At 51.0% G+C, this 22,317-nt stretch overlaps 1 protein-coding gene across 3 annotated transcripts in view; it reads left to right on the top strand.

Annotated features, from left to right (window-relative positions):
• The first annotated feature begins 3,035 nt into the window (after positions 1-3,035).
• The window catches only part of LOC104325704 (sodium- and chloride-dependent GABA transporter 2), a 32,912-nt gene continuing 13,630 nt past the window's right edge, over positions 3,036-22,317 (top strand). The window contains exons 1-7 of one of the 3 annotated variants that reach the window (XM_069807659.1): positions 3,036-3,096; positions 4,641-4,850; positions 9,433-9,567; positions 10,598-10,738; positions 11,353-11,437; positions 14,412-14,544; positions 18,560-18,694. In XM_069807659.1, the coding sequence (XP_069663760.1) occupies positions 4,646-4,850; positions 9,433-9,567; positions 10,598-10,738; positions 11,353-11,437; positions 14,412-14,544; positions 18,560-18,694 (834 nt within the window). In that variant the 5' untranslated portion in view covers positions 3,036-3,096; positions 4,641-4,645. Of the gene's footprint in view, positions 3,097-4,578; positions 4,851-9,432; positions 9,568-10,597; positions 10,739-11,352; positions 11,438-14,411; positions 14,545-18,559; positions 18,695-22,317 lie in introns of all 3 variants that reach the window. The other 2 variants (XM_069807657.1, XM_069807658.1) reach the window with 2 other exon arrangements.

The raw sequence follows: 22,317 nt of genomic DNA, 5'->3' as shown, positions 1-22,317 counted from the left end.
GGTCATGGTCTGGCCGCCTGGGATTGGGCTGGGAGGAGCGCGGCTGCTCCGGCTGGCACCGTCTTCAGCCCTGTGCTCTGGGTGGTTACTAAATAGGCAGCCTCCCATTTCATCCCTCTGGCAGGGGAGACCACCTGCAAAATAACCCCTTTGTGCCATCCTGGGGGGTGGCATGGGAGCCATGCACGGGGGACGGGCGCCAGCATCAGCGCTGCCACGTGCCAGCACTTGCGGCATTGGGAGGAAGATTGGCTGCAGCCACCGGTGAGGTTCAGCTCACACAACTCCAGGTGGCACATGCTGCTGCAAAAGCCCTTCCCTGGTGTTCTCCTTACTTATATAAATAAAATATTCTCCTTATTCATATAAATATATGTGTGTGTATCTATCCAAATCTTTTTAAATGGCATTATCTCAGTAGATCTCAGGATGAAATTGTTTTTCTGCCACTACAGTGTGCATGTTATCTAGGCTTGTTCCTTTTTTTTTTTTTAAAGATTCACATTCTTCCATCTCTCTTATTTGTTTCTTGCAAATCTGTTTCCTAAGGTTTTGTTTCCAACCGTCCCTGTTCTTCCACTTGGCTTAGGTATGGTTACAGACTCAAAATCTTAGGCATCAAGATTTCATCCTTTGCGTTTTTCCCTTTAGGTTTTCATTGCTTCTCACAGGCTGATTAAAAACCCTCCCAGTTTCTTTGCTTTCTGCAGTTTCAAAAATGTGTATTGAAAACATCTTTTTCTGTAGTCTTAACTGATCCTTTGTAATATTTGTTGGTTCTCTTCCTATCTTCAGTAAAAAGATTGATTATTTTTTTTTAATCTCTCAAATAACATCTCCCAAAACCATATGGACTTTTTCTTGTTTCACCCCAGAAGATGCGTAAAGTGATTTTTTACATTAAATGTGCTTCGCTCAGGATTTTCCAGCTTGCTTTTGCACTCGTAGATTTAATATTTCCCCTTGCTGCTTATGTTTACACCGAACATTTGTTTTCATTTTCGACTTATTGTTGTGTTCAGCGCAGTCTTATCTTGCTGGGCAGAAGTCACATAGCTTGTAATTGATTACACAGTTTCCTATCATAGTCTATTAGTTCCTGCCAATTAGCTTGTCTTCTTGTTGATAAGATTATTGCCATCGGTGCGTGTAGTGATCGTGGTTATCCAGGAATATTTGAGCAGCAATGCTGATGTACACAATAGTTTTGAGAATCTCTAGAAATGTTTCCTTATTAAATCTCCCCTCTCCTTACCCCAATCTGTTGCACAAGGCAAGGTATTATTTGGCTTTGCTGTTGTGTTTTAATCCCTATATCCTTACCCTAACTATTTAACAACTACACTATTCAGAGTGAGATGGTTTCCGTGCAGGCATATTCTCTGCTTCTCACCATCTTGTGTAATTCCTCCTTTGGAGCATCTTCCCTGGCTTCCAGCAATCACTGATTTGAGGACCGGAGCTGACTGTCTTATTTGGACAATCCTGTTTAATCGCTGCTGTGGAGGAGCAGCCGATTGTGAATTTGCCTAGTTCCTTTCCAAACGATATTCTGTGGCAATGGCCATGGGTACCACATTTCATTAATTATGCACGTTGAGAGGAAAAAGTATTTCCTTTTGTTCTAAGCTGAATATTTCATCAGATACCATTAGCTGTTGCACTATAAGATGTTGTGAATGATATATTCATCTTCTCTGTCTTTTCCTTGTTTCCTAGACCTCTGTTGTCAACCTCTTTTTATCCTAGGCATCTCTTCGCGAGAAGATGAGTTGTCATGTATTTGATCACTCCTTGGTTGAGTCTGTTCTTTACCTCTGCCTGTCTCTCTTCCCTTTCCCTGTTTCTCCTATAGGATGTCCGGTGCTGTGTGGGTATACCATAGATTAATGTGGTGACACCGCAGTGTTTGCTGCTTCGCTCCTGTTGTTCTCATAATACCTTCTCAAACTGCCTGTATGTAGCTCAGCTTTTGCTGGTGATTTGCAGGCCTGATCCAAGGACACTGAACCCAAAAGCGTGATTTTTTTTTTTTTTTTGGTTGTTGTCTCTTGCCCCAGATATTCATCAACAGATGTAATAAAAATACTTTAAAACCTTGCCTCACTTACATCCTTGGACCATCACAGATGTAACACATCTACCATGAACAATATCCTGTTCTGTTTGCCTTTTTTATGGCCTCAAAGCGCAGAGCTGATGTTGTCAGGTAACTACCTGCAGTAATCCCAAGACCACCTTCCGGAGCAGCCACAGCTAATTTTGCAGCCCAGTGTTGCGTATGCACAACTGGGGCTGTTTTTCTCCCTGCTGTGTGATTTTTCATCTACTGCTTGATTGCCTGCTCCCATTGCAGCTTCTGGAGTGATGTCCTAGGATGGGGCAGTGCTGCTCCTGGGAAAGACCACTGGCAAAGTCCCTGTGTGTGAGTGAAGAGAGTTTGCAACCTGCTGAGTTTCCAAATGAAGCTGTTTTGGGCCCTTAGTAAGAAACAGCAGAGAGTTTAGCAGTTTATTTCCAGCTCAGAGCTCTGCTGCCCACGACTGCTCCTGGCCACCGTACAGCCCGGCTGCCCCCCTGGGCGCTGCGGGACAGGCTGCAACGCAGGACCTTGCCCTGTGCCCACCTCCTCCCTGCCAAGAGGAGACCCCGTGATGGGAATTCACCATGAATTTGTATTTCGTCTTACCTCTTCCCAGCAGGTCTCGGGGCTTTGGCTCCCTCAGGCAGGGCTGTGGAGGTACTTGTATGCGGTGGTCTCCCCTTTCTCCCATGTCTCCAGGGACAGCGTTGGGCAGAGAGATGATGGAGAATGGGAGCCAAGCGGTCCCTGGCCTGGGAGGGAGAGCGCTGGCGGAGGCGGTGTGAGTCCTTCTCACAGGCGGGGGGGAACGAGCCCCCTTGCACTGGCCATGAAATCAGTCATGTGTAGGTTTTTGTCCAGCCCTGGGGGGTGGGGGAAGGAATGTGGGTTGGGCGAAGTCTAGGATTACACCACTGCCGAATTTTTTCTTTCCACACTTTAAATAGCCAGCACCTTTCGGTCCTGCCTTCGCGTCTCCCGTCGGCTCGCGCCCCAACAGCGCCGTCCGCAAGGTAACACCTCTGCCCCTGTTTTCTTCTGCCCTGCTCCCCCCGCACCCACCCGGGTCTGCCTTGGATGAGAGGTCACGGTGTGCTTTCTGCCTGTTTAATAATTTTCTAGCGTGGAGGGGTCCTCCCAGTCCTTCCTTGCAGCCGCTGTCAAATGCCTGCCAGTGTTTCTTGCTCCTCTTCACGTCTCAAAGTGTTTTATAGGGGACTATGTTGGGGGAGGGGAGAGGTTGGAAGTGCTGCTTTGCCCTTTTTTTTTTTTCTCTCCCCAGACGGGGGAGAGTGTCATTTGCTGCCTTTTCCTGCTCTCCTGGCAAGGGAGTTGCAGGCGGGAATGAATGGCAATGTTAGGCTGAGGTTGGGGAGCTGCCTCTGCAGGGCCCGAGCAGCCTCGAGGGCTGGCACTGTGCAAAGGAAGGTGCCCTCCTTGGCACGAGGTCCTCAGCGATCCCAGCTTTGGCACCTGGTGTTGGTGGGAACCGCAGTCCTCACCCTTTGCCATGCGGGGCTCATCAGCCAGGAGGGCATCCTGCCCATGAGGAGCAGGGTCAAACACCCCTTAAGCCTCCTAAATGGCTGCAGTAGAGCTGATGCCACCCGTGCTGCCCACACCTATCTCCTCGCTGTGCCCTGAGCCACCAGCTGTGCACGAACAGTCACTTATGCTGTGCTCTGGCTTTCTTGGGAGGAGAGTTGTCCTCTCGGACATTTTTGCAGGAAAGTGGGACAGTGGGAGAGGTGTTCACCTACTCTGTGCTGATCTACTTCTCTTAGCAGAGATCTGTTTAGAGACGGGAGAAGCTCTTGCAGTGCCAAAGCTTCCTGAGAGCAGTACTGTGGGGAGCCTCTGCAGGCAATGGGCAGATGTTTGGAGGGGCAGACCCTGGGAGAGGAGAGATCCCAGGTGGCCATGGATCTGCACCATTTCTTTTCCTGCTATTAGAAGGACAGCACCATTCTGAAAAACCACCTTTTCTTGTAGCCTAGTAGCTTGCCAGCAATGGTTGCCACCACCGAAAGCAAAAACTTGCTTCCTTCTTATTTCAGTTTTTCCTCTTCCCGCATCCAAGACTTCTGTGTGTTTTGTGGCTTTCATTGCGTGGTCTGTAAAACCAGACCTTGGTAAGCAGCAACAGGGGAGAAGAAAAACCCTTATAAAGTATCTTGTCAAGTATTTGATCCCAGTCTCATCCCCCTCCAGCCCTAAGTCTGTTCCCTGTACCTGCTGCAGTGGGAGCTCCAGCCTGGCTGAGCTGCTGGGTGTTCTGTGTAACTCTGCGCTTAGAGGATGGGCTTCCAGAAGCAGGAGTGTTTTGAGATGAGTCAGTTAAAAATAATGGAACCGATAGCGGCTTTGAAGGACTTGTTTTGGACTAAGCAATGAAAGCACATGTGTGCTCTCAGCACCTTGCTGCCAGCCAGAATCGGTACGAAGGGGCAAGAGAGGACATGCGTGTGTCCTCTCCCCTCTCTTGCCTCCTGTAGCCCAGATTTCTACCTCGTTGCATGGCTTGTGCTGAACATAACAAAGGAAACTCCTTCTGAAGGTGGGATGGATTACAGAGTCCCCGGCGCCGTCAGCAATGGCGAAACGGTGCCCGCACACCCTAGCATGGAAAAGGAGAAGGAGGAGGACCAGACCCTGGAGCGAGGGCAGTGGAACAACAAGCTGGAGTACGTCCTGTCTGTGGCTGGGGAGATCATCGGCCTGGGAAATGTCTGGCGTTTCCCCTACCTCTGCTACAAGAATGGTGGAGGTAAGTGCAGCCCTGGCCCCGTCCAGCCCCAGGGGCTGGTCACCGGAGTCCCTCCGCGGTCCCTCCTGCCTCTGCGACATCCATGTCCAGCCCCGCTCACCCCTGGCAGCAGCTTTTCAGCAATGCCCAAGTCATGAGTCTGAAGAGAGGGTGCCAACTTGCTGGCATAGCGCTGCCATCCAGGCCACAAGCCAGGGTTGTTTTGACCCGGTGGGATGCGGGTGACTGAGTGACAGTGTCCCAGGGTTTCTGGTGGCTGTAGCCACGTTTCCCTGGTCCTGCCGGTGAGGTGGGGTGGCCATCTGCAGGGGGAGGCAGGAGGAGCAGGGTGGGGGCTCGGCTCTCTGAGCGTTGTGACTCGCTCCAGGCACCTCTTCCTCGAGGAGCACTAGGCACCCTGCGCAAATAAGACGGTGGGTGCCGGCAGCATCGCAGGGAAGTGGTGCAGGAGGGCACCGATGTGGGGTGCCGTGGGGCACCGATGCCTTTGCAGGCGCTGTGAGGAGCTGCAGCGTTTCCCGGACTCTCGGGGGGGGGGGCTGCAAGGGGCTCACGGCCACAGGTCCTGGTGTGGTGTCTGACTGTGGAGGGATAGCCCCTGGGTGCTGGACTCGGGTGGCAGGGACAGGGCAGAGCGAGGGGGTTTTCCTCGCCTCGGTGCAGAAGCACAGCACCCCTCCTGCGCTCCACGGTGCCCGCTGGCATCCGCCGGAGCTGCGAGCGTGTGGGAGAGGGGACCCCTGTCTCTGAGGCACACGGCAGGGCTGTGAGGTGCGCGGATGGACGTGCTCGATGGAGAGAGGGAGCAGAGGGTTGCTGTTACCACCGAGGTGCCGGCACATCGGTGCTGCTCAGGCTGTGCTCGGCAGTGACTGGTGGTCAATCCTTGGCAAGGCCAGGCTGCCCCACGGCTTGGCGGTGGAGCTGGGCTTGCTTTTGCAGGTGTTTGTGCCTGCTTTTAGTTTGTGGCTGCCTTTGAAGGGAAGAAATTGTTTAAAAAACCGAAAGCCCGAAGTTCTTCCTAGGTTTGGCTCGGTGGCACATGGAGAGAGAGAGTTGCTCTCCCTGTCTAGTTGCTAATTGGGCTCTCTGGAAGAGCAGGGGAGAGGGTAAACGGCATTTGGCTGGGAGCTGGCAGGGAGCGAGTGCTGGGGACCTGGGGCTGAAATCCCCTGGCTTGAGCTTGGGGTAGTCTCATGGGCCTCACTAAACTGCTTTCATCCCAGTGGCATAAAAGAGGATTAACTGCTGTTTAGCTACTTTCATGCCATGCTTTACTCAGCGCTTGTTTCTTTTCACCAGCTGGTCAGGCATTTTCTTTCCCTGTTGAAAAAGGACCATTTTTCGTGTTCTCCCTTTCCACAGGGAACATTTCTTGGCTGCTTGCTGAGCTGTGTCTGCTCCCACTGCTGCACCCTTCCCGGGCGCCATCCTGTCCAGGGGGAGCGGGATCCAGGACCCTGTTCTGTCACCCCTTTCCCTGCTGCTCCCCCCGCCGTGCCCCCCCATTGGGGCTGGGGAAGAGCTGAGGGAGGGCTTTGGGGAAAGGGGAGCCACGGTGTGTGGCTGGAGAGCAGAGGCAAGATGAGAAGGGATTTCTCAGCCTTTTTTCCCCCCAAGAAATGGGCCTGAAGCAAAGCCCTGTGAAGTGGCAGAGACAATGAGGAGTTTGAAGTCTCAGGCAAATTTTTTTATCTCTGGCTGCCTTCCCATGAGGTTAGAGCAAGGATGGGGCATGACACTCTCGTGCAGAGAGAAAAGCGTTTTGGGTATGACTTCTGCTGGGGCAGGGCAGTGCGACGAGGCTGTGCAGGACTTGAGGCTCCCTCCTCCACTATGGAGTCCGGCCTGCCCCAGCTGGTGCTGTATCAAATCCCTTGTAATGCCTTAAGATTAATTTTAAAGGCTGCCAGAGGTTTTGTCCTGTACTCCCTTGGGAAGGCTGGTCCAGGCACTTCCTTCCCTGCTACTTCAATAAAGGTGTGGGACCTTTATTTAATTTCCAGCTCTAGGTCAATCATGGCCAGCCTACAACCATTTGTTCTTGTGCCAGCATTACCGTCTGGCTGAAATAGCTCTGCCCCACTGGCTGACTTTTTCTCCCCCACACTGAATTGTGTGTAGGCAGTGGCGATAACCACCCTCAGCTCGTGCTTCGCTGCCCTAAATAAGTCAGGCTCTTCGCAAAAAAGGTATCTGCAAAATCTGAGCTATGCAAAGAGAGGCAGCCAGTCACTTTTCCTTTCTTTAGGGATATTTCCACATAACTAAGAAAGAGTAGTCCCTTACATATTTAGGGCTCAGTGTCTGATACCAAGGTCCTAAATAGTGGGGCGGGCGAGAGCAAAAAGTGTTCTTTTTGCTCTTGTTCGCTCTTGCTTTCGCCTCCCATGGCGGTGTCAGGCCCTCCCCAGGCAGGCTGGCCCCTCCGATTGGGAAATACCAGGGAAGCCTGTCTGGTGGTGTGGCCGCCGGTGCCACAACCCCTCCCCAGCGCTCCCCAAACCGGCCGGTCCCAAAGGCCACCGCCGCCACCGTCCCTGTACACGCAGAGGGGAAGGGGCCATAGTGGAGGGGACACACGTGGCAGCGCTTTCCCCTTCTCCTTCCACTTCGGCGGGGCAAACCTCTGCCGGGTGTCGGGGTTCACCCGTGGGGAGGGCGGATGGGGCTGAGCGGGAGGGACATCAGCCAGTGCTGGGGGGGTTCTCAGGTGCGCTGCTGGGTCCCCCCGCTGCGGGCTGCCCTCCCTGCTGCCCCCCAGGACAGAGCGGTTGTGCGGGGTGGCTCTGCTGGGCACCTCACCTTGGCTTTTCCTCCTTGCAGTCCCTGCCTGAAGGGCCATTCTGCCTGCCGCCTTTCCTGCCGGTGCGGGCAAGCAGTAGTCCTCTGCCAGCTGAAATGAAAAGGGGGGGGGTGGTGGGTCTGGTGTCAGGGTCGTCCCACCCTGCCTGTCCCTCTACCTGGGGGGCGAGGGCAGGGGGGGCATATCACAGCCCCTGGCCCAAATATGTCTCTGCAAATTCCGCTACCCAGCCATAATTTTGCATCATTACACAGCCCGCAGGTCGGGACCATCCAGTTAGACTACCAAAGTGTGAAACCTGCCAGCAAACCTGAGGAAGGGGAAAGGCCAGATCCCAGGCTGGAAGTAAGGGAAACCCAGGCTGGGGAGCTTGACCTGCCACCTCAGAGACCTCCCCTGGGATCCCCTGGCTGCAGTTTAGTTAAATACAAACTTCTATACAAGAATAATATCTCTTGAAAATAGGCACCACTTTTACGACAATATGATTGCACACAAGTTGGGAGTTGAGGGGATGGTGTTGATACAACCCCCGCCCTTTGCCTTCACTGATTTCTTTTTACTGGTAGAGGGACAGCGTGTGGGCATGCTTGTCATTCGCCCATGGCTGCCAGGTATCGGCATCCTGCCCTTCAGCTCCTGTTTGCCCACAGGGAGCTGCAGAGATGCTCCCCTTATTTCATTGATTGCTTTTTAGCAGGGAGGGGAGGACTGTGGCTCTGTACCCCACTGGGATGAGTGCGGGGTGGGACTTACAGCTGGTCCCCAAAGTCCCCCTTCCCTCTCCCTGCCCCTGCATGCTAGATAAGCCTCTTAATGAAATCTCCTGGGTTTTGAGTTTACTTGTGCACCAGGATTGTTATTCCCCATACACCCCCGCCCACCCGACCCCAGAGCCAGTTAGGATCTCACCGGCACTGAAAAGGACTATGCATGGAAAACGTGGTTAGTGGCTGGCTGGGTTGCCACCTCCAACCCTGCATGCCCCTCTGAGCCTACCCCAGCCCGGCTGCGGCTCTCCGCTCGAGGTGACCCCTTTCCACGCCAGCTCCCCGTGTCCCTGCCTTTGCAGCATGGCTTGAGCAGCTTCCGTGGCACATGAGTGCAGCAGAGAGCACAGACCATATTGCAGGGCTGTCTTCTGTGCTCTGTGGGGTAAAAGCCTGGGGTAATCAAAAGCCTGATGCATTTTATCCCTCCCTGCCTGGTTTCATGACAGGGCTTGACCAGGAGGGCAGCCCTGGCTGCTGGTGTGAGGTACATACTTTCCTGCACTCCTTCCTTTTCGTTTATGTCTGCTGCTTTTTGGAGAGCAAATGATCGAGCAAACTCACAGACTGCATGAAGGTGTCAGTCTTTATTTGCTCCTCAGTGCCTTGGTGTTGTCATCCATGGGCTTGTCAGCTTATTCAGTCAGAATAATCAATGTGAAAGGAGTCACCAACTTGATTAAAAGTCACAATGGTTTTACAGCAGGGTGTTCTCCTGTATTTCTATACAGCTATTGAGAACTTGTTTCACTCTTCTGCACAAAAATCAGGCCTAGAAGCTTTCCTTTCCTCTCCATCTTTTCTAAATGTTGAGTTTCTCACGCAATCACATCACTTCAGGAGATGAAACATGAGGAAAATCCCTTTTTCCTGGCATCCCATCCATGGTCTTCCCGCCCCCGCTGTCCCCTGCCAGGAGGGACCTGCCTGGTGCCGGGTTGGAGACAGCCTGACACTAGTCACCCCACAGGGCTTATTTTTCCTATCTGCTGCTTGAATCTGCCAGGTGCCTTCTTCATCCCCTACCTCATCTTCCTCTTCACCTGTGGGATCCCCGTCTTCTTCCTGGAGACGGCGCTGGGGCAGTACACCAGCCAGGGAGGGGTCACAGCCTGGCGCAGGATCTGTCCCCTCTTCGAAGGTGAGTCGGGTGAGCCCAGGAGGGCATGGCGAAGTGGGGGGACCGTGGGGCCCTGGGGCGACGAGCGGGGATGCCCTTCCCCACAGCCTGGATGGTTACCTGCCTCCATGCATCCGCTGCCCACCCCTGGGGATGCTGGCCTGGGAGGGCCACCGGCTGCCTCCTCTCCAAAATCATGCTGGAAAAATTGATCGACTTTCTCAGCAAACAGTTCCCATTGTTATGTTGCATCCTGGTTTCCTTCTTCATGGCCACGGCTCTGGCCAGGAGCTTTGCGCCCAGTCAAGGTTGTCCTCCAAGAGCTAAATGATAAAAATGCTTTTGACTGTTATGAGGAACCTAAAACATACTACTACTTTAAGTCAATGCTAAGTCATTTTCCTGAGTTTGCAGATGGCTCAAAACCTTACTGGTGGAAGGTGTCGGCTGTCTTAATAAATCATTAGCAGTCAGATCCACTTCTAGCACTTTTTCAGCACAGTCACCTAGCCTCAAGCCACCTTCCATAACTTCTCTGAAAGTCTCAGTTGCTTCTTCCCCACGTACTAAAACCTTTAGCTGCTCCTCCAGCACCTCCCAGAGAAGGTGCGTGGTGTTAATACAAAAGCTTCCCAAACAAAGGTGAAAAGGGATGAGTGAACAAAATAAAAAGTGCATTTTGGTAGAAGAGGTGCTATTCAGCAGGTGGAACACTGACATATGTTTCTGTCTCTTTGGGTGGCTTTCTAACCATAAGCTGCCCATCCCCTGCCCAGACTCCTTCCCATTGCCACCCTTTCACCAGGGAAGGCTGTAGTGGGGCAGAAGGAAGAGGGGTCCCCGGGACCCCTGCTGGACCACCGCTGATGCGGCATGGTGGGCTTTGGGGAGGGGATGATGGCTCTGGCAGCCGCCCCGCTGGCCTTCATCCGGCAGTGCAGTCAAAATGCAGAGCAGCAGATGAAAATGTTGGGTGAGCACCTCCCAAGGGGACTCCTGTTCCCGTCCCCCGGCGCGTGGGTCACTTGCCTTCGGGGCTCGCTTTCTGCAGGAATTGGCTACGCCTCGCAGGTCATCGTCGTACTGCTGAACTTCTACTACATCATTGTCCTGGCCTGGGCCTTGTTTTATCTCTTCAGTTCATTCACCATAGACCTCCCCTGGGGCAGCTGCGACCACGAGTGGAACACAGGTGGGTGTGGAGCCCCATCCCAATCCTCCGCCAGATCCTGGCTGAGGGAAACCTGCTGCTACCCAGGGCCAAACCTCAGGAGAGTGGCTGGCCTCTGCGTGGGTGGGACCGCAGGTCATAGGCGTGCGGAGTGCTGGGTCGCTGCAGTGCTGCTGGCACTTTTGGGGAAAAGGCTCGGCTGATCTGGGTCTTTGCTAGAGAGCAGCAGTGCTGGCGCTGCCCAACCACTTGCAGCAGCCGGCCAGTGCCACGCAGTGGCGGCCTCCCCAGTGGCTCCTGCTCTGGGTTCCAGGCACTGTGGGCACCTTCTTTCTTGGCATCTTCCAGTCACCCTGAGCTGTGTGTTAGCTATAGACCCAGTGCTCGTCGGGACTGCTGACTGTGCCCACTGGAATGAAAAATTAAATGACATCATCTTAATTGTCCTAGGTTTCTTGCCAGCCTTACCCTGGAGGTGACTCCTCTTGTGCATTTTTGGGACCATATAAAATTTGTCTCAGAGTCAATGTCAGTGACTGTTGATGCTGTGGATGGAAAGGTGGGGATTTTTCAGAGCCTCTGGTACTTCAGCCACTGCTACTTACGCTCCCTCTCTCCCTGGGCTTCTCCTGCAGGGAACTGCATGGAGCTCCAGAAGGCAAACTCGACGCTCAACGTGACCAGCGAAAATGCCACCTCCCCTGTCATCGAGTTCTGGGAGTAAGTAAAGGACAAGCCTGTACCCCCTTTCCTCCGGGACATACCTTTCCCGGGCAAGGAACAAACCCTGCAGCAGCATGTCCTATTAACCCCTCCTTGCCAGAAGAGGACACAAGAGAGGAAGCTAGGCAGGTCAGAGTGAAGGTTATCAGGAACAGCACCATCAGTCAAGGGTAACATTGCTGGGCTTGTGGTGTTTGTCTCGAGCTGTGCTGGCATGCCTCAGAGCTGTCTGACTTAGTCCTTCTTTGATGCTATATTCCTGTCCCTCTGGACCTTTCAGGCTTCTTGGTCTCACTGACCTCAGTGATGGCTAGCTGACTGTGCAAGACCTTACCTCACCGATGCTTTGACCCCTCTGGTCCTCGATATTTTGTTTACTGTCCTTTTCTCCCTTATTCCTCCTCTGCTGTTGCACTCTCGCTTTCTCCATTTGTGCTGCTCCTCTCCCTGCCTCCTCCCTTCTTCTTCATTGCCAGCTGTGAGCTTTTATACAGTTGTTTCCTCCTGCAGTGTAGGTAAATTGGCTGCCTGTTCCCCAACCTGAAGTTTTGGTTCAGACTTACCCAGGGTGCAAACCTCAATAAAATTAGTGGCACTCCCTCAGGGTATAGTGGCCATTACCCTATGGTTTGGATTACAGTTCATATATCTGCTGGATTATGTATTTCTCTTGTTCTGTTTGGAGAAGTCTGCCCCATGAAGTCCTTGACCTGCCTGGTAGCTGCATCCAGTGTAACCGTGCTCAGGACATGGGTGCCAAGACTATAGGTGGGAGTGGGGTGAGATCTGTGGTGATCCACAAGGCAGCAGCTCTGCGATGGGGTTTTGTCTGCATGTTTTGCAAGCTGTAGCGTGTTCAGCTGTTGAAGAGGAGACCTTAAAGTCCTGTGATATACTGCAGGAGTCCATACTAGTGATGCAGTAGGCGATCTCTTTCCTTTGAATATGTGCTACTGTGTGATACCAGCATGTTCCCAGGAGGCTCTGGCATGGTGGGTGGTGACTTCTGTATGCAGGCTAGTCTTCATCTTAAAAATAGAAAAAGAGGTGATGTTTTCACTTTAAAGTGACTAATATGCAAGCTATCCTGAGGAAAGAAGCTCACCAAAATCAAAATGAAGTGCTGGGGTCAGCTTAATCCGCGCTGAAATTTGCTCCCTCGTTTTCAATGTTTTCTCCCCTTGTGTTAGTAACCCTGAGGTCCAGAGTAGCTTTATTTCTGGCATAAAGGCATAGGCCTGTTGGCTTGGGATCTTTGATGATCCTCAGCATCTGCTGGGAGAACAGGCCCAGTTAAGCACTGAGCCCTGGCTAATAGACTGTGCAAGTAACCCCTCTGCTGCCACCATGAATTTCCCTTGTGCATTTAGATGGATGGAGGGCTCTGCCCTCGCTGCCCTCAGCAGCGCTGCTGGGTGCTGTCAGCACACGGAGCACACAGTACCTCCAGGGCATCCCCGGCTCAGCACAGGGACGCTGTTTTTAGACTTTAAAGTCTTTAAATTTTCTTTGTCTCCTGTGTGCTCCCTGAGCCCGCACTCTGCCTGCTGCTCACGTGTGATTAGATGGTGGCCTGCCTTAGACTACTTTTCCTGAGGCTGACTGCTGGAAAAGTTGATGTTCCCATCACTGCTGTGACCACCCCTGTGTTACTGGGGAATCAGCACACGAGACTGGAAATTTCCACTGTCCATTGCTTCCGATGCAGCATCTGTTCCTGCCCTCCCTGGGCGGGGAGGTAGAAGGCCGCCATTTCCTCAAGAAGCACCGACCTGCAGTGGGCTGATGGCACGCTTCTGTTGCCTTTTCCGGCTGTGGTACAGTGCCCAGTTAGTTATGCTCTGCTGGAGCCCTCTCCCCACTGGTTTTAGGGTCCATGTCCTTAGAAGCAGGGAGAGCGACATGATGAAACGTATCTGGTGGAGCAGGGTGATTTTTCCAACCCCTCTCTCATCCTCTCAATCTGCTTGCTGCAAGGCTGTGGGGGAGGAAGGGAGGCAGTGTGTCTTGCGCAGCCTTTATTTTAGGATAATTTCTGTCTTTTGCAGCAGGGTGGGCATTGCTGCTGGGTTCCAGGGTAGTGCATGTCCTTCTCTGCCTGTCTCAGGCTTGGGGTTTTGGGACTGCACCATAGTGTTTCACACCCAGATCCATCTGTGCGGTGTAGGAGATGGAGGAGGGTGAGTCCTTACTTCTGTAAGTGATGAGGAAGATTTGACATACACGTGACATGGAAAGGTGCTATATGGCCAGGGTGAGACCATGAGACCTTAGCTAAACCAAGGTCCATCTAGCCCAGGATCCTATCTCCACGCTGGCTGAAAGAGGACACCCAAGGCGTCCACGCAGTGGAGATTGTTGTGGTTCTGGCTGGGTCTTTGTCATGGCATGGGATGCTCTGCTGCTCTGGGCCCTGAAGTGAAATATGTAGCTTCTCCTAAAGACAGAAGAAGAGTGCTATAGAGAAGGGGTTAGAGACCCTTGCGTCTTGGGTGGTCCTGATCAATTCTGCGTCGTAAGTGCAACGTATCATTCACTTTGAGGTTTGAAGCATGTCAGAAATGTAGGTGACCTTTGTAATGTGCATAAAAGAAGGCCCGGGTGGAGCTTGTGTGTGCAATGTGCTGCGTGTTCTTGCAGAGAGAGAGTTCTTTCCCCCAAAAGGACAGATGAAGGGCAGGAGGAGGATAGGAGAAGAAATGTCTTGGCCCAACAAGCCAGCACTGGAGTGAACTTAGAAGCAGGTGTCCATGTGTGATCCACCAGGCTGGTAGTACTTTTAAGAGGGGAGCACTGCTTGATTCCTCTGAGGAATCCTTGCAGCTCAGACCTGGGCCTTGCTAGTAGGACATCCCTTCTCCCCAAAGCCATCAGGCACTGTGGAGGTGTGGTGATAAACAACGTGGTGTTGGAAACACTGGTGGCCAACATCAGCGACACTTGGATGCTCCTTTGCTTTTCCCCAATGCAGGAGGAGAGTACTGAAGATATCTGATGGCATCCAGCACCTGGGCAGCCTACGCTGGGAGCTGGCTCTGTGTCTCCTGCTGGCGTGGATCATCTGTTACTTCTGCATCTGGAAAGGGGTCAAGTCTACAGGGAAGGTGAGTGCTTGGTTCAGATCAAGCCTCTTCCCTTGCTCACCGCTTGATCTACTCACATTTGTACATTCGGAGAGGTCCCAGGGATCCCCTGGGAGCCCCTCTCTAAATGAGCTGGCAGGAGCTTGTGGGGCTCAACTTTAATCAGGAGTGTGAGCCAGGCCCTATGTTTTGGGTAGGAAAGGATGGGAGTGCTGAGACATCTCAGAGCATTAACTTCCAAGATGTATATCACCATCTGGTCCCTCCCTATCCACAGGTCCGGAGGACCCTGCAGTATTCCTATTTATGGGGTGGTTGCATGTTCCCTTCCCTCCCCCCACACTGTGAGCAAGCAACATGTTTTTGTCTCTGCTGACAAGTACAGCTGGAAAATCCTCAAATTCATTAGACAGATAGTAATGAAGGTAACTCTGATGGCCTCAAAGCTCTCTCTGCCTCGTCACTATGGGGTTGGTCTTTTTTTTTTTTTCTTTTTGTTTGTCCCAGCTCTTCCTACAGTTGCTCATATTGCCCAGCAAAAAAGGTCATCTTTTTTTTCCCCACTGGTCACTGCAGAGGTATTTCTTTGAATGCTTCTGGGAAGGGTTGGTGTGACTGTCTAGCTCCATCTCATGCTCCTTCTGTTGCAGAGTGTGCCACTCTCATTTACACTAACCCTATTACTTAGTTTCTGCTACTGCCTCCTGACCCATTCCTAGCCAGCTTTGTCTAGAGCCAGCAAGAACAGATGGAAATAAAAAGGTTTAGTATGTTATCTAAATTGTGTCTTCTCTGCATGCTTTGAACAAGACATCATGTGTGATGGGATGTAAATTTTAGCTGCATCCGTTTCCATCAAGTTGATGGCATGGATGTTAGCAGTTTCTCCTGCTTCCAGAATGGTCTGGGATTATGAAACATGGCGGGGAAACCAAGCAGCTTGCAGAGATGATGTTTTCTGGTTTCCATGGAGTAAAATTAGAAGAAAAGAGCAACTGCTTGCTGTGGTGGCCTGGTAAAAGAATGCAGAGGCAGTATAATAATGGCAAATATGATACTAAGGTACAGCAAACATAGTGTGGGAAGTGCTGAGAACAAATTCAATCTATTTCAGATACAAGTTCTAGGTTAAATGCAAGTGCTTTTTAGCAAAAAGGACTAGCGATGGTGAGATCTTATCTTCTTGAAAACAGAAACCTTCTTTCAGTAAAGCAACAGTGTCCATAGGTTTATCAACCCTCCGCATATTTAATAATCCAGCTAAAATGATGGCTGTGGGAATACAGTTACAATGGGGAAGAGTTCTGGGGATTTGCCTGTGGAGGGGCAAACACCATGAGCTGAAATCACCCTGCTCAGAGCAGCAGCAGCGGTTCGCATCCTCTGACGTGGGGACTGCCTGTCCCTGAGGAGCGTTCGCAGATGCAGGAGGTTGTCACAGATGGAACCACTTTGCCGAGGCATGTGGATCAGATTCAAATAAAACCCTGGATGTTGTTGACCAGCATGTGACAGGACAATCACACTGATCCCGGCAAGGTTCCTAGTGATGTAGTTAGTGCTAACAATGCCCGAGAAATAAAAAGATTGGGTCTGAGCCAAGCACTGAGTAATATCTCATTGGATCCAGATGTTCCTGTTGTTAGATAGAAGTTTGGCACTCTTAATCCAGCAAAACATTCTCCAAATTCAGGCCTCTGGTCTCAGTGCAGATGTGAGTGACTGTTGAGTGAAAAGCTTAACACACTAGTTCGCGCAGGCCGTAAAGCACATAGGATGTTACCAAAATGTGAATCCAAATCATATGCCAGACAGCTACCAGTTTGTATTCTGAGCTCTTAAAACTGATGTTATTTAAGGATTCAGCCAAGAATGTGCAACCTGGCATCCCAGAAGACCGTGCACTAGGGTTCAAAGGTAATGGGTTGTTTTTATGATTTTTGTTTTTAATCTTGCTTTAATGAGCTGAGAAAGATTAGACTTGCATCCTGTCATTTCCTGAAGGAAGAATTTCGTTGTGTGGTAAATACAGGGATGATTGTTAAACTTGCAGGACCTGCAGATTTGATTAACTGTCACTGAAAAGCTCTAAATCAGAGACTCCTTGAACATTTGAGATTGAAATGAATGGTGATGTTTGCCTGTGTTGAAGGACACTGTCCCTGAGTTCCTTCAACGTTCAGGATGCAGATTCAGAGAGACAGGGATGGATCTGCTCACACAGACATCTCAGGCAATCATGAGCCCCAGCAAGGAGGTGTTTTTCACTGACCTGCGTGGCACTACCCAAGACTGCCATGATATATAGAGCAGGGCACATGAAATGCATAGAAAACCTGGAGCTGCAGGCAGAGATGATAATACAGTAGTGTGTTTTTTTACGGATGGGATATCTCTCAAATCCTTGTGCATTACAAAACTGAATCACCAGAGAGTGTACATCTCGACTTTAAGGAGGACTTGTGTTGCAGTGTCAGGTGCTTTGACCGTTGCTTTATTCAGATGGAGTATATCAGGGTGGATCCAGAAGAAAGCTCTTTTTTAATCTCTACTCAGATCATAAGGATTACCCAGGGGCAGAGTGAAAGTGGTCTTACTATCCAGGGAAATCATATGCTTGTTCTTAGTAGGACCTCTTCTAATGCAGAAACTGCTATAGCTGTGGCAGAGCCTGTGACCCCTGCTCAGGGATGGTGGGCTTTAGGTGGATTTTGAAACAACCCATTCTGCATGAATGGGCAGGTGTGAGAAATAAATCATTTCACGTCATTACATTTTGCAGTTCCTTTAGAGATGAGCTTTAGCTCTCTGGTGCGTAACTGCCCAAGCTGAGAAAATTGCTGTAGGGTAGCATTCAGGTGAAGATGTGAATCCTCACTCAGCACGTCCACACAGGAAAAACCTGAAGGAGCAACATTTCTTTTTTGGCCTAGCATGATACAACAGACTGAACAATTTTTTTTCAAGGTGGTCAATAAGTCTTGAAGGTGTGGGAGCAATGCAAAGGGATTAATGACACTACCTGAATTGCTGGGAAGACTGCATGAGCCCTTGATATCAGTTTGTTTGTGTGGGAAACACAGACTACAACATGTTGTTGTGGCATGCTACAGCAATTACCCTGAACAGTCCTGAAAGTACCCTGGTAATCCCCAAATTAAATGTTATATTTACCAGACATGGAGTCCCTGAAAGAATTAGCTGATACTGGCCTGCAGCATTCCCCAAAGGGACATGGCTCCTTTGCTAGAGGAAGGGATTTCAACCCTACTTGAGTATGTCTGCATTGCTCTTGGGGCTAGGGGTGTAAAAAGCAAGAGGACACAGGTTAAAGGTCCTGTTTGGGTCTGCATCCTTGGTGGCAGTCTGAGATGTGCTGCCCTGCTCTGTCTGAAGTGCCCATGTTGGGTATTTGAACAGGGTCAGAGGCAGTGGCTGTGGGTCACTGCAGTGGGGAGTGGTGGGCACAAGCCAGTTGTCTGTGCCAGCCCTGAGTGGGGGAGCCCCAGTGTTGTCCTTGGTGGTCCTTCGGAAGCAATCACATTCGTCCTGGGTTCGGCTGGGAGTTTCAGAGCGTATCTCTTATCTGCACAACCCTTTACCCTTGCCGCTAAAAGCTGAGGAGAAGAGACTTTCTGTGTGTGGCTCAGACCTCTGTTTGGGGTAGGGATGAGCAGATGGATACTGGGGGCAGCTCCTTCTCTGATGCGCGTAGATATTACACCGTCGGCTTCAGTAGAGCTACTCTGACTCCAACCTGGTGACAGCCTGACTCAGGGTCTGGATTGCTCTTAGGGCTAGAAAGGTTTTCTCTGGCTCCAGACGTGCCATGGCATGTCACAAGTTTCCTGGGCTCATTTCAAAATGCATTTGCTTCTACCGCAGGTGACAGCAAGGTGGTTGGTGAGGCAGCCTGACCCATCCCCTGCTGCTGCCCATCTCCCCCAGCCTGGGGGTCGGTGCTGTGCCACCAGCCAGCGCTGTGTGCTTTGACCCGCACTGCTCGCTCACGCTTGTCCCTTCATCCTCCTTCCAGGTGGTGTATTTCACGGCCACGTTCCCATACCTCATGCTGGTCGTCCTGCTGATCAGGGGAGTCTCCCTGCCTGGGGCGTCCCAGGGAATCCTGTTTTACCTTTATCCAGACCTCAGTCGCCTTGGGGACCCCCAGGTAAGGTGGAAGGGGGACTGAATGGCTGAGCTGTGCTTGCGTGGATGCCTGTAGCTGTCCTCTCTCCCTCCTTTTCATTTTCTCACTCTCTTTTTTTCCAATTTCTTCTGTCTGTCTCCTCTTTTTCCCCCTCTGTGGGCATAAGGCAGGGCTGTGATATTGGTGTGTACTCTGACGGTCCCAGTGCTCTCTTGCCCTCGGCCTTCACCTGTGCTGTTAGGTATTTTCTAGTCTGAGTTGCCCAGGGGTATGGGCAGTGGGATTTAACCCTTCATCACGACTGGCACCAGCTGTTTTTGTTGCCCACCTTTCTTTGGGAGACTCCTCTGCTGTGAAGGCAGCTGGTGCATGGGGTGCCACTCTGCACCATGCTGGCAGCTCATGAGGATGAGCCCTGCTCCTGGCATGTTTGCTCCGGCTTCCCTGGGAAGCATGCTGGGTGCATGGATGGCAGGAGCCATGGCATGCTGCAGCAGCAGTCCCTGGGACCCAGCCGCCCTCCTTGCCTCCCCATCCCTGGTGAGAAATTCCTGCCTGTCTGACGAGAGGGTCAGTGCCCGACTGCTGCTTTTAATCTCTTCGGGACAAGTTCTTCCACGTTAAATCCTGGCTCCAGCTGAGCTGCTGTACCAGCCTTTGTGTGAAGGTGTTTCCAAAGGAGATTAAAGAGTGCCTGCCTGGAAAATAGGCCAGCAAAACCCTTCATAACCCCATTAACTCTTTCTGGTCTAGCCCCAGTGCTGTCTTGGTTATTAATTTTGCGAACGGGGGCGTAAGTGCTGGGGGAGGAACGGCTTCGGCTGATCCTGCCCTCCCTGATGGAGAAGAGAGGATCCCTGTTCCCTGTGGGTAGGGGCTAGCAGCGTGTCAGGGGCTGCAGGGCATCCGCGGGTCCTGCCTGTGCCACTGGTGCAGTGTGGCTCTGTGCGAATCAGTTTGACTTATGGCTTCCGATTCAGGGAGCTAAACACGAGTGTCCGGTTTCCAGCTCCAGGCGGTCTGGTTTTTATCATGGGAAGGACTCGGAGTTCCTGCTCGGATTTCTGGAAGTTGCTCTCTGGTCAAGGCTGCGCCTGAGCAGGGGGTGAAAAGCCTTGTTTTACTGTGCCGGCTGCTCTCTTGCTCTCTTGGTTTGCCTGTGAACAGGAGGTGGGTAGGACGGCTGCTACCTTGGTGTGAAGGTGCAGTGAGGCTTGGCAGGGGGTGAGCACAGGTCCGTGTTTGCAGTCTTTGTGGCTCCATTTGTGCTGATGAGGTGCAAGAGACTTCTGAAATGAAATAACATTTTCAAATGGTGCTCATTCACTTATGAAAAGTCCTGTTACTGTGGCTGTGTTGCCCAGGGGACTGAATTAAACCACTTCAGGCGTGGCATGGTTTTGCTGGTACTAGCTGTGAGCTCATTAGGTCTGTCCTGGCAAACTTTTCCAATTACAGCCTGAGCTTTAGAAGCACAGCTTCCTTCCAGCCTGGAAAATGCTAATGCGCTGGTGGAAAGGCAGAGTGACCCTTCAGAGCAAGAGGATGGCTTATCCTCGGCTAGGGGAGGAAAACTTCCTCCTCCATCCCTGACTTCATCATTCCCTGATGAATGCTTCTCTTCTGTGGGAGAAAAGCAGGAGTCGGTAGCAGCGGTTGCCTTCCTCCAGCGTGCTTTAACCATCCTGCTGAACCTAGTAGTAGGGCTTGAGGTTTCTCTGAGGTTTCTCTTGCATTTTCCCATCAGAGAGGGAAGGGAAGTGTTAGTGCCCCAAGCCCCACACATGTGCAGCTGTGCCCCCCTCTCTCTGTGCAGGGACAGCGTGAGTCCTGCCAGCCCATCAGGGCCAAGTCAATTAAATTGATTTGCGCTCAGAGGACAGCAAGCTGTAATTGTTTACCCGCAATACTGTACTGTCCAGAAAAATGGAAGATTCTTTAGTGCCTGGGAAGGAATTCTGGAAATAAAAAAAAAATAATTTAAAAATACCCTCTCCAATCTGACCGTTATGGTAAGGCATCTTGAGGGGAGGTTTAAACAAAGGGCAAACAATATACAAGGGGACAAAATCAAAACTCCTTTAAAGTGTATGAAAAACTAGGTGAAAAGAGGGGATGAATTATTTAGCAGATTCTACCAGGGGAGCAGCAGCAGCCGAGATGTGATTAAGTATCAGAATACCCAACTGGTGCGTGGAAAACATTGCTTTTCACCTGCCAAATGACCTTGGACAGAACTGGGAAATCCTGCCTATGAGAGCTCAGGCTAGCTGATTGATGGTGGGCTTTTCTGGCCATGAAGTCTACAGTGCTCTAAATCTTCCTGCACCTTCATTTTCTAAATCTATGAAATACTTATAATTAAAATGGTAAATAAAATGCATTTGATAGGTAGATCAGACTATACAGAGAAACTGCCAAACAGAAGTTTTGAATAATGAAGTCCAGTTCTGCTCAAATACAAGCAGATAAGAGCAAAACCGCCAAGGAGATCATCTATTTTGAACTGTATGCCCCCAAACTAAAAAATCCAATAAAGCAACCCCATAGTTTGTTTTTGGTTTGTATAATATTTAGTATTATGATGTCAGCGTGCCAGCTGTTACTAGGCCCAAATTTTTTCCCCCTCCTTGATTGCATTTTCTATGCTCCAGAAGGTTCCTATTTTTATTTCATAGTGTGGATTGTGTTTTTAACCAAAAGGGGCTCTCGGAGTTGTTCACTATTTCCACTTTAGATCACTCCTCCCTTTGCAATTATCTTTGCAGCAATTTTATCAATTGTTTATTTCCATAGATAACGCTGGGGATTTATGGATGTGATTAAGGAGAGGGATGCACAGTGTGATCCACTAGTGGGAAACTGAAATGAGAGGAATTCAGAGTAGAAATAAGATTTAAGTGTGGGAAAGTTGCATTAGAAGAACTTTTCTCAGGCGCTGGCAGGCTCTCCGTTGCTTGATGCTTTCATACCACAATCAGGCACCTTTTTAATAGACAGATGTAAAGAGAGGACTGATGGGCTTGATGCAGAAAGTGCCAGCTGTGTGTTTGGGTTTGCTTTAAAGAGAAGAAATGTAATGGTCTCCTTTCACTCTGGTATCAAGTCTCAAGAGATTTTAGCTAAATTTCATTACATTTAATGAGTGAGAATAGAGGAGGAGTTAAATTCAGCAGCCTCTGAGCATATCCCTCTCTGGAAAAGCAGCAAATGTTTCTCAAAACCTCCCACTCTTATTTTCCTCCTGAAATTCCCAGAAAACCCACCACCTTGTTGCATGTGCTTGTACTTTGTCCAGTCTTTATATAAAGGAAGAACTTTCTGTTACGAGCTGCTTTCCATCCAGCCCAGGCGTGCCGAAGGCCCCAGCGGGGGCTGTGCCCCTGGTCCGGGGGGCAGGGGAGCGCTGGCGGTGCCGAGCACGAGCAGAGGACCCGCAGCTCTGCAGACACCCTGCGAGCAGTCCTCACCGCCGCACCGGACACCCGACCCTGCGCAGCACTGTGCCAGGACACCCTGACTTGGTCCGCGCAGCTAAATTCAGAGCATCACCTTCATCCAACCTCTGCTTCTCGTTGTCTCTCCCTCTCTCATCTGCACTACTTTTTCAAATAACCTTCTCTATGTCCCTCTCATTTTCTCTC

The sequence above is a fragment of the Haliaeetus albicilla genome, chromosome 19, assembly GCF_947461875.1.
Source record: "Haliaeetus albicilla chromosome 19, bHalAlb1.1, whole genome shotgun sequence".
NCBI classification, from domain to species: Eukaryota; Metazoa; Chordata; class Aves; order Accipitriformes; family Accipitridae; genus Haliaeetus; species Haliaeetus albicilla.
The sequence above is the reverse complement of the archived record's forward strand: the minus strand, read 5'-3'. Positions and strand labels throughout refer to the sequence as shown.